The 14,459-nt window shown below is 36.7% G+C and overlaps 1 protein-coding gene across 4 annotated transcripts in view; it reads right to left on the minus strand.

Annotated features, from left to right (window-relative positions):
* Window positions 1–14,459, minus strand: part of AGBL3 (AGBL carboxypeptidase 3) — a 56,508-nt gene that overhangs the window by 16,865 nt on the left and 25,184 nt on the right. For all 4 annotated transcript variants that reach the window (XR_012002460.1, XR_012002459.1, XM_072762981.1 and 1 more), the window contains 3 exons: window positions 9,384–9,470; window positions 6,161–6,218; window positions 4,656–4,727 (listed from right to left, as the gene is read on the minus strand). Coding sequence is in view for 2 of the 4 variants with exons in the window: in XM_072762981.1 (XP_072619082.1) it covers window positions 4,656–4,727; window positions 6,161–6,218; window positions 9,384–9,470 (217 nt within the window). In the remaining 2 variants the exon portion in view is untranslated. The remainder of the gene's footprint in view (window positions 1–4,655; window positions 4,728–6,160; window positions 6,219–9,383; window positions 9,471–14,459) is intronic.

Genomic DNA, 14,459 nt, shown 5'->3' on the forward strand with positions numbered 1-14,459 from the left:
AGTGCTAAACCGCTGAGCCACCCAGGCTGCCCTGTACGTAGGGTTTTGATCCTGTGTTGTTAGTGTGCCAGTCTGGACCGCTTTGGGCTGGAGCCGGAGTAAACTACGCATTTGCCAGAGATACTGTAGTACCAAACTACTGGACACTTTCCGTGTGTTGTCCTCTGAGAAGTTTTGATTGGTGGGTGGGGCCTATTTTCAGACTACATGTCTGACCCAGCTCCACTGGTAGGGCTGCAGGTGGACTGGTGTGTGTGGTTATTTCCAATCTCCCTTGGGTGGGAGTCACTCTAGAGTGGTGCTGGTGCTGGTCTCTGTCGTGGCTGCATGCACCCTTTTAGGCCTGTGGAACTGCTTTAGGTGGGTTTCTGCCAATGGCATATTGGAGGGGCAGTTCATGTGGTGTTAGCAAGGTTTGTGCAGGTCTGCTGTGGGAGATGACCTGGAACTGAGGCCTGCTTGGAGGGTTGTGTCTGAAGGAAAGTGTGGGGGTGGGGCACACTGTTAGCAAGTTAGGTAGGGAGTGTTGGCACCGTACTGTTTCCCACAGGTGTCTGTGTGTCTAGGCTGGGGGTGGGGTAGGAAAATGGCACCTGCCAGCTTTCTTATTCCTGGAGAAGTCTCCCAGAGATTCCTGCCCCTCAAGAACACGCTTTGAGATGAGTAAACAAATCTCCCTCCTGTATACCCTGTGTGTTTTCAAACTGCTGTTTTCATGCTGTATCCCAGTGGGGCTGCTGTTGTGCTGTCTCTTTAAGTGTGGGGACTGAAGTTCCCCATTGCCCTCCTGACTCTCCCAAAGTTGAGCCATTGATTTTTAAAGTTCCAGGTATTAAGCCCTGCTGATTGGAAGAACTCTCAAAATTATGCCCCTCTTGTTTTCTTGCAGGTTCTCCAGGCCTGGAGTGCTTGGTGTGAGGGTCTGGTACTCTTTCCTCTCCACATTCATGGCCTTCCTTCCTATAGCTCCTGACCTTGTCTCTGCCTTGCCTACTTGTGTTGTGGGGTAGGGAAGGATTTTTCCGCCTCTACATTTAGCTATGAAGAGTTCTGTCCTGCCAGTTTTTGGGTGGTTTTCTGGGTTATTTACACTGATGTGGGTGTTATCTAGTTGTATCCATGGCATGAGGTGATCATGGGAGCCTCCTACTCCACCATCTTCCCTGGAAGTCTACAGTGCTTAATTTTCTCATATGGTAAATCAGTCTTGCATTTCTGGGATGAATTCTATTTGGTCACTGTGCATAATCCTCTTAGTATGTTACAGGATTCAGTTTGCTAGTATTTTGTTTTTGTGTCTTAATTCTTAATAGATTCAGATCTTGGTTAAAAAAATATTTATTTGGCCCCTGGAATCCAAACAGTTGCCTTTCTTGAGATAATTTCTCTGGTACTTCTCTATCCCCAACGACTCCAATGTAATCCCATAACACAGCAGGGAGCATTTATCCCATTATGTTTGTCACTCTGTCTGCTTACTGAGAATAGACTGTATTTCCACCGTATGTTAGTATCCAGCACAATCCTTGACTAGTATAGCTTGAGACTTCTGAGAAACAGATAACCAACAGATTTTTTTAAAAGAACATGAACAAACATGAAAAAGATATTATATAACAAAGATTGATTATAAGAGAGTGGCTGCAACATAGAAGAATAGTGTCAGGGAGGTTAAAATATCGAGTTAAGATATGAATCAATATTGATAACAAGACGTAACTTTTACTTCGCTATACTCAAAATGAAAATATATCACAGAATGTTTAAATCTGTTCTTCTGGGATTATATTACTAACAATCATCCTGATGGATGACAAAGAGCAGAATCTCTCAGTTCTTAAGTTGCTTCTGTCTTTCTATCAAATAGTTTGCTTCTCTCTAGAAAGGGGAGAATAAATATTGGTAAGAGAAGACAGAAGTCAAAAGGCTCTGAATGAGTTATTTCTAGCTCCAGACATATTACATCTCAAGTAAGGAAAGAATTTACATATAAGATCAGAAAACCACTGGCAAAAATTTTTTTTTTAAGAATTCAAGGAAGTGACTCTCTGCTCTCTCTACTTGCCTAACTTGTCATTTAAGACTGCATCATAATTTAAGGATCAATTCCTTCAAGAAAACATTCCCCGAGACTTCCAGGCTGGATTTGATCCTGTTCTCTGAACAATCAGAGAAGTTTGTGCATATCATTATCACTCAATCTATCTAACTCTTATTGAAATGCACATCATGTTATAGAACTTGGTTTCTATGTTGTAGAAAGCGGTTGCCAAAAGATCTTTTTCATTTGAACTAACAACATTATGGAAAGAAAGAAAACTATTCAATATGAAGAAGGGTTTGATGGGCTAGGCTCTGTTTGGCATTTTACCATCTCTCACTAGAGCTCCCTAAGTGGTGAGTCACTAAGGATGGTCTGCAAATGGCCAACATCAGAACTGTCTGAAATAACTTACAAAAAATGTAGATTCAGAAGCTGACAACAAAGACTAGCTCAGAATCAGAAGCTGGGGTTGCCATAAACTTCCCAGGTAATTCTCCTGTGTATTAAAACTTTAAAATCAAACATTCTACAAGACAATGGGGCCCATGATCTTCAAAAATGCCAAGCCTGTGCATGATGAAGGCTGAGTGGCTATTCCAAATTGAAAGACAATAAAGAGATATGGTATTTAAATGTGATTTTTGCTTTAAAGGACATTATTGTTACATTACTGTAATATGATATAAAATAGTATTGTATCAAAGTTGAATTTCCTGGTTTTAATGTAAGACAGTGTTCTTATTCTTGGAATATATATATATATATATATATATATATATATATATATATTTTGGAAAATGTATGTTGAAGTTGCTGAGGAATAAGGATATATGATGTCTGCAAAAAAAAAATGGATTGGGGGAAATATTAGATAGGCAGATAGAGTTCTTCATACTATTCCTGAAATTATTTCAAAACTAGAAGTTAAACTTTTATAGGCTTTTTCTTTTTAAGTTTTAGGACCATGCCAACTTCAACCACTGTTAGGAAACTAGGAATTACTGAAAGGTTTTGGGTAGTTGTTTTACCTAATCTGATTGGTGTTTTCGATCACTTTTGTGGTAGTATGAAAGGTGAAATTAGGATGACAATATTGGTGGCAAGGAAGGCAATTAGAAATTTCCCTGTAAACACATAAGAGTCTGAAAAGGATGATGACAGTTAAAATGGAGATAAAGAGATTATGAGGTAAAATCCACTGGATTCAGTGGTTGACTGGATCTCAGGGATGGAAATGGAAGGAGAAAAATATGTTAACTCATGTTTATAGCTTGAAATGGATGGTTATGTAGATAGTACTGATACCAAGGTTATAGAGAGAATACAGGAGGAACAGCATTTAGTGTAGAATTAGGTGAAATTGAATTTGGATATGTGGGACATATCTGTGGAAATGTTTAGGAGATAATTACATATAAGTCTAAAGCTTTGACAAAAGGTCAACTGTATATTACAGATATTTCCATCTGAATATGCATACACATAAAATAGAGCACAACAATACTTCATACTTAAGGTAAACAGTTCATGAAAGGCTGAATCTAAGATGATTTAACAGGAATAAATTTAAGGCCCAAGACATTGAACCAAAATACCAATTGAACCAGTAGAAGATGGAGACACCCTGTAGCAGCAGCACAATGAAAACAAAACTTTATGGGTTTGAGTATACATAAACCCAATTTATCAATATTTTAGGATAGTTTCCAAGAGAACAAATGCAACCTTAGGCTGCATTAATGGAAATCTAGTATCAAGAAAGAAGCAAATGAGAGTGATGATTTATTGTACGCTCACTAGCTGACATCCGTAATACTGTGTTTGGTTTCACTCAAGCTTGAACAGTGACAGAAAAGAATGAATCGGGTGGTAAAGGACTTGACTCACCCTGTACTGTGGGTGATTGAAAGAAACGGAAGGAAAGTTTCAGGGAATACACAATAGCTTTAAAAAAATACTTCAGATCTATCATGTGGAAGGGGCATTACATTTGTTCTCATTTTTTTCAAGGAGAATCAGGGAAAAGGAGTCTGTCAAAAATGTTTACTTTTCAGGTTATTTCATTTTTTGTTTTGTGTAATTAAAGAAGTGGATGAAATTTACAGACACAAATGTTTTTAACTCAACATAAAAAGAACATTTTTAATGCTAAAGCTCTGTCAATGGAATGAACTGTCTGGCAATTAAAGTAAACTACTTGTCACCAAGTATAGTCAATCTAAGGTTGAATGAGGCTGGATCCTATAATATAGGTGAGGCTAGAGGACTCTCATCAAAGTTTCTCTCTTTTTTAGAATTCATGAGATGAAAATGAAGAGATTAGACAATGAGATGGGTACTCTTTTTTTTTTTTTACTAGATAAAATGACAAGAAAGCAATTTGATATATAAATAATTTCTACTGGCTTCCTATATGAATTTCTAGAGCTAGAGAGAAAAATAAAAATTTGGGATTCACAATTTCTGGGAAGGTGAATATGCTCCTTGGCTATCAGTTTGAAGATAATCTAGTTTCTTACATGCAGATCTTGATCAGATACATAAGGTTAAGTAACTCACATTTAGGTGACTTGTGAGCGCTCATTACTGTCTATATTCCTAGTTTACTCACCCAAACCTTGATTAGGGAATGGTCTTCTGAAATAGTCAAATATACAATCATCTGATATATTTGGCTTTATATCTAGAAAAGATGATAAAAGATCATTAGTAGCATGAAAATAATTTGAGGCTTTTATACTTCCTATTTTTTATATTTTCTAAACAAAAATGGCTAGAAGATAGCATGTAAATAGTTTAGCTCAAATGAATTAAAACCAACAGTCCTCAAATATGAATTTGTGTTGCATTTTTGCCATTTATTGCAAAAATCTAAAAAATGTTCATACCCTCTGGAACAGCATTTCCTTTCTAGGAATCTATCATAAATAAGAATATATACAGAGTTATAAGGTCTTCATTATTGTTCCTAACAGAAAAAAATAAGCAAAATCCAAGTTTAATAATGGAGGTCGTTAAATTTAAGGTTCACTAATACAATGGAATACTTTGCCACCATTTATTAACATGTAAAGAAATTTATAATACACTGTAATTTTAAATGAAAACATAGGTTGCAAAATAACATGAATATTCTGTGATTAACAAGGAGTATATATGCTCAGATGTAGAAAAGGTCTAAAATAAATATTCTAAAATGTGCTTTTCAGTTTTAATAACAGAAGAATATGTTAAAGATATATAAAAAGTGATTTTCTTGGATGATCACTATGAGAAAGAGTAGTTAAATTTCAAGTCAATTAACCATATTAGTTATGGTTAGAATTTTCCCCTTTCTTTGGTGTGGTTCTTTTTTTTTCTCTTTTAAAGATTTTATTTATTTATTCATGAGAGACATACAGAGAGGCAGACACATAGCCAGAGGGAGAAGTAGGAGCCCGATGTGGGACTCAATCCCAGGACCCCAGGATCATGACCTGAGCCAAAGGCAGATGCTCAACCACTGAGGTGTGGTTCTTATTACCATTTCTATTTCTAATTAGCCTGCTAGATCATAAATTAAATGGATCTATATACACACATATATTTTTAATTAGGTTATCTCAATTCCTTTTTGTAAATAAGTGTGGTATAAATGTATAGTAGTACAAATAGGCAAATTCATATCCAATCTAGCAGATTCTAGTGGAAGCAAATGAATACTTCATAATTTTCTCTCCTGGGCTCATCCTCTGTTAAGTTAAGAAATGAGAGGACCAAGTTGGTTTATAAAACATAAAATGCCTAAATTCTGTTTAGGGGAAAACCTCTCAAATCAGAGATATTCATCAAGTACATGGACCATTCACTCCAACCCTCCAGTGTAGCTGACCACTCCTTTCTCTATGCTCTTTGAGAATCCAGTCTAGAATACGGGCATTGCACCTATAACGCTGCACTTAATTTGTTTACTTGTTTCTCTCCCCCTGTTAAAAGTTGAGCTCCTGAGGGCAAGAAATGGTATAGCATACTTCTTAATATCCCTAGCACCAAGCACACTCTGGCAACCTCAAAGATGTGGCACAAAAAAGTGTGTATTGAATAAATTGTTTAGAGAGGGTAGAAGCAGAACATTACCTTTCACATCAGAATTTGGTTCTCTGTGTCTTTGCACTAAGTGTCCTTTATCACATGTCTAATGGAACACAGAACAAAAAGGAAAATAATAGTATATTATAAACATGAAAATGTCATATATTTCCTGTATCACATTTGGTATAGTTTTCAACATTTCTCATTTTATCATTACAGGCTTAGAGTGGACAAAAATATCTCTTAAATCAGGGCCTCCTAGTATCTTTCATAACACTGTTTTTCTCCGGCAGCAATGAGTGAAAGAAAATATTGATTTTGTATTTTGACACTACTAAAGGGAGTTAAAAACATTTTTTTACTTCATATAGAATTTATTTACAATGAGAAAGACAAAAATGTATGCTTACAATCCCACTTATTAAATGAGAATAAAGATGTAAGAAGATAAGACTATGAAATGAAAAAAATATATACAATTGTGTGAAAAAGTATAATTGATTACAAAACTGTATTTATATAAAAAAGATGAAAAGCATTTTCTCATATCTTGTGAAAGTCCAGAGTAAGTAAGAGCATACACATGATGCTGCTTTCTACTTTGAAAAAGGAGTTGCCAATAATGTCCCAGGTAGACTAAATGGGACATAAAGCACCGTTGAATTATGACAACAAATCCTGACTAGTCTAAAAATCATGTGACCATTAAAACATTTTAAACTTTTGTTTAAAAAGTTTGTTTCTAAACTTTTGTTTCTGCATCTGTGGTATGTGGATATTATAAAGAGTTTTCCAAAAGGGCAAAAGAAAGGAAAAAAATGAAAACAATATTTTTTTTGCCAACATGTTATGCATATCAACTCATGATGAAAAGTGGACTATGAATTAAAAACTAAAATCTCTGCAGATAAATTTGGCAGCAAAAATTGATATAACCATTATGAAAATGAAAGTATAAAAATCAAACCTTAATAACTGAAGGCAGAGATAAAGGAAAAATACTCTAGAAAAAATTATACAAAGTTAAAAGTAGCAATATTATATAACCACTACAATTTAGAGAGGTGAGATTAGGCTGGAGAAATTCACTTGTGATAAGACTTAATTTGATGAACACAGTCATTTTTCACCCTCTTCCCTTGGTTGAAATGATGCTGTAAGCCACAATAAATTATTACATTCATCCTATAGAAAATCACTAGACCAGTGTCCTTCTAAATATGATCTCCTAATTCTAACCATGCCATCTGTAATTGTTTGTTTTTGCTGAAAGCCTTTACAATCAATTATTGAGAATGTCCTGGTAGGAAATAAAGTTAAATAAGATACTTGAAAATAACTTAAAAATATTATTTGGGGGATGTATGGATATCTTACAAACAAATAGTTCAGAGCATGCATTTAAGTTGTCCTCAGGCATTGAACTCAGTTAAGATGACACTGTTCACTCCTCTTGCCAAAGATTATTCGAAAATAAATTTCAAGATCGAAGGTTAAGAACTCCTACTAGTTTATAAGCGTATTTATAATATATGCAGCCTTTTCAAATGACCAATTGATGACAGATTTCCATCTGGAAAATCCAACATTAAATACAGATTATGATTTCCTAAAAATTTTGAAGCTCCAATCAAGGAAGAGGAAAATATATAAACATTTAATATAAAGGAATTTATTATATTTTACATGAAATATAGCTTGGGTAGAGGAGAAAAACCACTAGGTGGATATGTTTATGAGAAGTAAATAAATATGGGTCTCATAAAATCTACATACAAAACAATAAAAAAACCAATCCCCCCAACAAAATCTACTTTGGTTACTGGGTTCTGCAAATGACTTCACATACTGAGGTTGATTAGAGAGTTTGTTTACTGATTTTTTTTTTTTATAATTTTGGCCCTTTCCCAAGCATATTCATGTTGCTTAGATTGCACAATTTACAAACATGAAATCAGGTATCAATGTAAAAATATGCAATGTTGCTATAACAATGTGCTTTAAAGACCAGACTTAACAATTTATGAGGAATACTGCACCAAATGAATGCATGCATACTGGTCAAATCTGAATAAGCTCTGTGGATTGCATCAACATCAGTCTTATGGCGTTGATATGGTATAACAATACGCAAGATGTTAACACTGGAAGGAGAAGAAAATGCAACAGAGTTCCTGTACATGTATTTCTTTACAACTTCCTGTGAATATGTAATTCTTTCAAAAGTTCTTTAAAAAAAGCTATCTTTTTGTCTGGTTCTCCCCAAAGGCAAAGTTTCTGACTTGAGTGTCTCTGGAGTTGGGGGTGGGGACATGGCACTCTTCTTTTAGTGACACCCATTTAAGGAGGGGAGCTGTAGGTGGAAAGAGGGCAGTAGTCCCAGGTCTTCTCTATTATTTTATAAGCTAGGGTGAGGGCAAATGGGGCCAAAATATGTAATGTAGCACTCGTGGCAGAGTATCTGTCTCATGCATGGGGCTTGGGTAGAAGAAGGGAGCCCCTACCCCTTGGCTGCACTCACCTGGAACTTAGCCTCAATAGTAGGTAGCTGGAGGCAGGATATGATATACTGATGCCCTGACCTTCTTAGGCCGATAGCCCGCTGACTGGCATCTGTGGAGCAAGGGGGCCCTGTGTTCCTGGCCACACTAGTCTGGAGTGGAGTTTGTTTCATTGAACTGGGAGGTGTGTGTGTGTGGGGAATCTTGATTTAATACCATAGGCTCTTGCTGTTTTCTTTTTACTGAGTTTTAGTAGATTTTCACAAATACATGTTTTGTTTTGTTTTGTTTTTCATTTGCTATCTGCCCTTAGGACAATTTCCAGAAATTTTAAATGGTTGTGGGTTTTTTTTTAATATCATCAATTTTTGCTAGGTGAATGGACTTGCAGAGCTCCTCATGCTGTCACGATGGAAGTCAATATCTCAGCACCATCTCTTCTTAGACTCTTGTACTGCCATTGAATTTTTCTTAGTTTCAATTTATTTCTTCTTGCTATCCTAGATGTATCTTTGTAAGATGCCTCAAATACTTTTCGGAGTAAAGTAAGTATAAATGAAATTTAAATATAGCACCTTAATACAACTCACCTCTCATCTGTCAAGGTTCTTTGGTGTTTTTATAAACAGCAAATAATATGAGCAAAGTTTTAATAATTGGCTTTTCCTGGGGGAAAAATTAAGGTATAGGAAGTGTAACAAGAAAGGACTTGACATTCTCTGGCAACCACTGTTTCAAGAACTGTTAATAAACAGATCAATGAATACCTCTTGCTCTTCTCTGTTGTTTTGAGGACTTGCTACAGTAGAATTTCTTTCCTTCTTTGTTTTCAGGTGCTTTTTCTTGTTTTTTATCTAAATAAAATAATAATATTTAAAATCAATATTTAACACATCAAAGATGGTATATATTGCAGACATAAAACTATCTTGAGACTTCTAGTTCTAGGAAGACAAAGTACTTTTTCTATTCTTCTCACTATGTACAACTAAAAACCCCAGGTATTATATACAAAATAAACATAAGAAACTTTAAAAAGTAGAAAGAAGAAGGCAGACTGGTAAGGGACCTCATCAGGAACAGAGGAGAAGCAGGATGGTAAGTAGATCCTGTGTTTTGTTTTCACTTCATATATCCCAGCTTTTGAGCTGGAGAACCAGCAACCCAGAAGTGCTAACGAGGGGCACCTGGGTGGCTTAGCAGTTAAGCATCTGCCTTTGGCTTAGGTCGTGATCCCGGAGTTCTGGGTTTGGGTCCCACATCAGGCTCTTTGCGTGGAGACTGCTTCTCCCTCTGCTTGTGTCTCTGCCTCTCTCTCATGAATAAATAAATAAAATCTTAAAAAAAAAGAAGTACTAATGAGTGAGGAAATAATGTCTGAAAACTTCCCAATTTGATGAAAGACATAAATGTAAATATCCAAGTAGCTCAATGAACTCCAAGTAAGATGAATTCAAAAACCTATGATGAAACACATTATAACCAAACTTTCAAAGATAGAGAATCTTGAAAATAGCAAGAGAAAAGCAAATTGTTACATTCAAGAATCCTAATAAAATTATTAATAGGTTTCTCCAGGTGCCTGGATAGCTCAGTTGGTTAAGCCTCAGACTCTTGGTTTCAGCTCAGGTCATGATCTTAGGATCATGAGATTAAGCCCTGCATCAGGCTCTGTGCTCAGTGCAGAGTCTGCTTGAAGATTCTCTTCCTTTGCCCCTCCTCTGGCACACATTCTCTTTCTCTCTAAGATAAATCTTAAAGATTATTAGTAGATTTCTCATCAGAAACTTTGGAGCCCAGAAGATAGGGCACCAACATATTCAAAGTGTTCAACAATGGCATAATTGTCCTTCAAAGGTTAAGAAGAAATTAACACATTCCCAGATGAACTCACTCAGCTTTTGTTTGTGGCCACTAGACACATTCTGCAAGAAATGCTCAAGGGTGTCATGCAAGGTGAAATGAAAAGACAATGGACACTAACTTGAAACTATAGAGTGAAATAAAGATCTCAAGGTAACAACACAGGGCATTATAAAAGCTAGTATATTTTTGTAACAATGGTTTTAAGAGTAGTTTTTGTTTTCCATATAATTTAAGAGACTAATATATGTAAAAGAAAGGAACCAGTTATTAATGCAGTTTCATCCTGTTGTGATCAGAGAAGGTATTTGTAAGATAGCTATCCTTAAAAATCTATTAAGACTTACTATTAACAATTATATGCCAACAATTAGATAACCTAGATGAAATGGACAAATTCTTAGAAATACAAAACCTAGTAAGACTACATCACAAAGAAAGAAAATTTGAATCAGTAATCAAAAATCTCCCAACAACAACAAACCCTAGACTTGATGACTTCATGGGAGAATTCTACCAAACATTTAAAGAAGAACTAATACCAGTCCTTCTCAAAATTCTCTAAAAAAACTAAGAGGATGGGGGGTCCCAGGGTGGCTCAGTGGTTTAATGCCTGCCTTCGGCCTGGGGCGTGATCCTGGGGTCCCGGGATCGAGTCCCATGTTGGGATCCCTGCATGGAGCCTGCTTCTCCCTCTGCCTGTGTCTTTGCCACCCCTTTCTCTCATGAATAAATAAATAAAATCTTAGGGAAAAAAAACTGAAGAGGATGGAACACTTCCTATAACTCATTCTATGAGGTCAGCATTATTCTACTACCAAAGCCAGACAGACACTACAAGAAAAAAAATTATAGACAAGTCTCTCTTATGAACATTAATGTAAAAAATCCTCAACAAAATACTAGCAAATTAAATTCAGCAGCATATTAAAAGGATGTACATACTGACCAAATAGGATTTATTCCTGGAATGCAAGGATGGCTCAATATACCAAATTGATCAATGTCAAACACCACATCAACAGAATGAAGGAAAAAAAAAACCCATATGACTATCTCAATTGATGGAAAAAACGTATTTGACAAAATCCAACACCCTTTCATGATTAAAAAATCCCAAACACAGGCAGCCCAGGTGGCTCAGTGGTTTAGTGCCACCTCCAACCCAGGGCCTGATCCTGGAGATCTGGGATCGAGTCCCACATCAGGCTCCCTTCATGGAGCCTGATTCTTCCTTTGCCTGTGACTCTGTCTCTGTCTCTGTCTCTCTCTCTTTCTGTGTCTCTTATGAATAAATAAATAAAATCTTAAAAACTCAAACAAGTCATAGAAAGAAACTACCTCAACACAATAAAAGCCATGTATGAAAAACCTACTGCTAGCATTACGTTCAATGATGAAGGATGAAAGCATTTCTTTTGAGGTCAGGAACAAGGTAGGGATGTTTGTTTTTATCACTTCTATTCAACACAATGCTGGAAATTCTAGCCAGAGCAATTAATCATGAAAACTTTATAAAAGGCATTGAAATGGGAAAATAAGAAAATGATCTCTGTAGATGACATGATCTTATATTTTAAAAACCCTAAAGATTCCACAAAAAATCTATCTGAACTAATAAGTTAAATCAGCAATGTAGCAGGATACAAAGTCAACACTCAAAAATCAATTGCATTTCTATACACAAAATAATTTGAAAAAAGAAATTACAAAAATATCACATGTACAATAGCATCAAAAAGAATAAAATACTTAAGAATTAATCAAGGAGGTGAAATAATTATACAATGAAAACTACAAAATACTACTGAAAGAAAAAAGACATAAATAAAGTGTATCTCTTGTTCGTGAAGTGGAAGCCTTAATTGTATTAAAATATTAGTACTACCCAAAGAAACCTATAGATTTAATGAAATAAAATCCCAATGACACTTTTTTTGCAGAGAGAAAAATCCATTCTAATATTCTAATATATGAATCCCCAAATAGCCAAAATAATCTTGAAAAAAAAAAGCAACAAAACTGGAAGGTTTGTATTTTCTGATTTCAAAATTTACTACATAGCTATAGTAATCAAATCAGTGTGGTATTGGCATAAAGACAGACATATACAGATCAATGAAAAGGAATAAAGAGCCCATAAATAAGTCCCTGCAAAAATAGTCAAATGATTTTCTGAAAAGATTTTATTTATTTATTCATGAGAGACAGAGAGAGAGAGAGAGAGAGAGAGAGAATGGAACAGACACAGGCAGAGGGAGAAGCAGGCTCTATGCAGGGAGCCTGATGTGGGACTCGATCCCGGGGCTCCAGGATCATGCCCTTGGCTGAAGGTGGCGCTAAACCACTGAGCCACCTGGGCTGCCCATGGTCAAATGATTTTTGACAAGGGTGCCAAAACCATTCAATGGGTGAAAGGACAGTCTTCTCAACAGATGGTGCTCAGGAAACTGGATATTCACTTGCAAAAGAATGAAATTGGACCCTTGTCCAATACTAAATATAAAAATTAACTCATGGGACACCTGGGTGGCTCAGCGGTTGAGAGTCTGCCTTCCGCTCAGGGTGTGATCTCAGGGTCCTGGGATCGAATCCCATACTGGGCTCCCTGCATGGAGCCTGCTTCTCCCTCTGCCTGTGTCTCTGCTTCTCTGCCTCTCATGAATAAATAAATACAATTAAAGAAATTAACTCAAAATTGTAAGTAAGACCTAAAAGGATAGAACTCCTAGAAAAAACATAGAACAAAATTTGGCAACACTGAATGTGGCAGTGACTTATTGGATATTCTACTAAAGGCCAACAGCCAATCAGGGACTGAGGTCTTCATCCCAATGGCCTCCAGAGAACTGAATTTTGTCAACAATTATGTATGTGAGATTAAAAGCAGATCCACTTCTTCACTCAAGCCTTCAGATGAGACCAGAGCCTAACCAACAACTTCACTGCAATCTTTTGAGACACCTTAGACAGAAGCAGCCAGCAAAGCCACTCCTAAACCCCTGTATCACAGAAATGGTGTGATAATAAGTATTTGTTGTTTGAAGCTGCTGCTTGGGGGTAATTTGTTACTCAGCAATAGAAAACTAATACATCTGTCTTATTCCATTCAGCTGCTATAACAAAATACCACAGACTGGTTGGCTGGAAATAATGGAAATTTCTTTCTCATAGTTCTACTGGGAAAAGGTTGAGATCAGTGTGTCAGTATGGTCAGGTGAGTGCTCTCTTTTGGGCTGCAGACTTCTCATTGTATCCTCACATGGCAGAAGGGATGAGGGGTCTCTCTGAAGCCTCTTTTATAAGGTACTAATCCCAATTAGAGGGCTCTGCCCACATGACCTAATCACCTCCCAAGGGGCCCACCTTCTAGTACCATCATATTGGGCATGATAACTTCAACATATGAATTAGGGGAGACAGAAATATTCAGGCATAGCATTCTGTTCCTGGGCCCTCAAATTCAAGTTCTTCTCTCACGAAAAATGCATTCATTCCACCCCATTCCATTCCAACAAGTTATGTGCTTCCCAAAATACAGTGGTGGGACAGGTATAGGACAGACATTCCCAAAGGGAGAAAAAGAAAAGTAAGGATGAAGTGATGGGTCCCAAATAAATTAAAACCTGGCAAGACAAACTCGACAAGATCTCAAGGCTCAACAATAATCCTCACTAGCTCAATGCTCTGCCTTCTGGACCTATTGGGGTGTCAATGTCACCCTCACAGCTTGACAGGGTGCTGCTCATGCCTGGCTCTCTGCCAGGGGCACTGCCCACAATGTAGCTCATGGCTCCAGGCAGCCTGCCATCATATCCTGTTGGCCTCCACTGCAGGCCATCTATCCTGTTGAAATCTAGGTGGTAGTGGCCCTGATAACCTCTAAGCTACCTCTGAGGCCTTCTTTTTTATTGTCTTGCAGAACATTGCACTTTTGGAAATGGATCTATGATACTGTCCGGTAAAATTCAAGGAGCATG

Source organism: Vulpes vulpes, chromosome 7 (assembly GCF_048418805.1).
Source record: "Vulpes vulpes isolate BD-2025 chromosome 7, VulVul3, whole genome shotgun sequence".
Taxonomy (NCBI): domain Eukaryota; kingdom Metazoa; phylum Chordata; class Mammalia; order Carnivora; family Canidae; genus Vulpes; species Vulpes vulpes.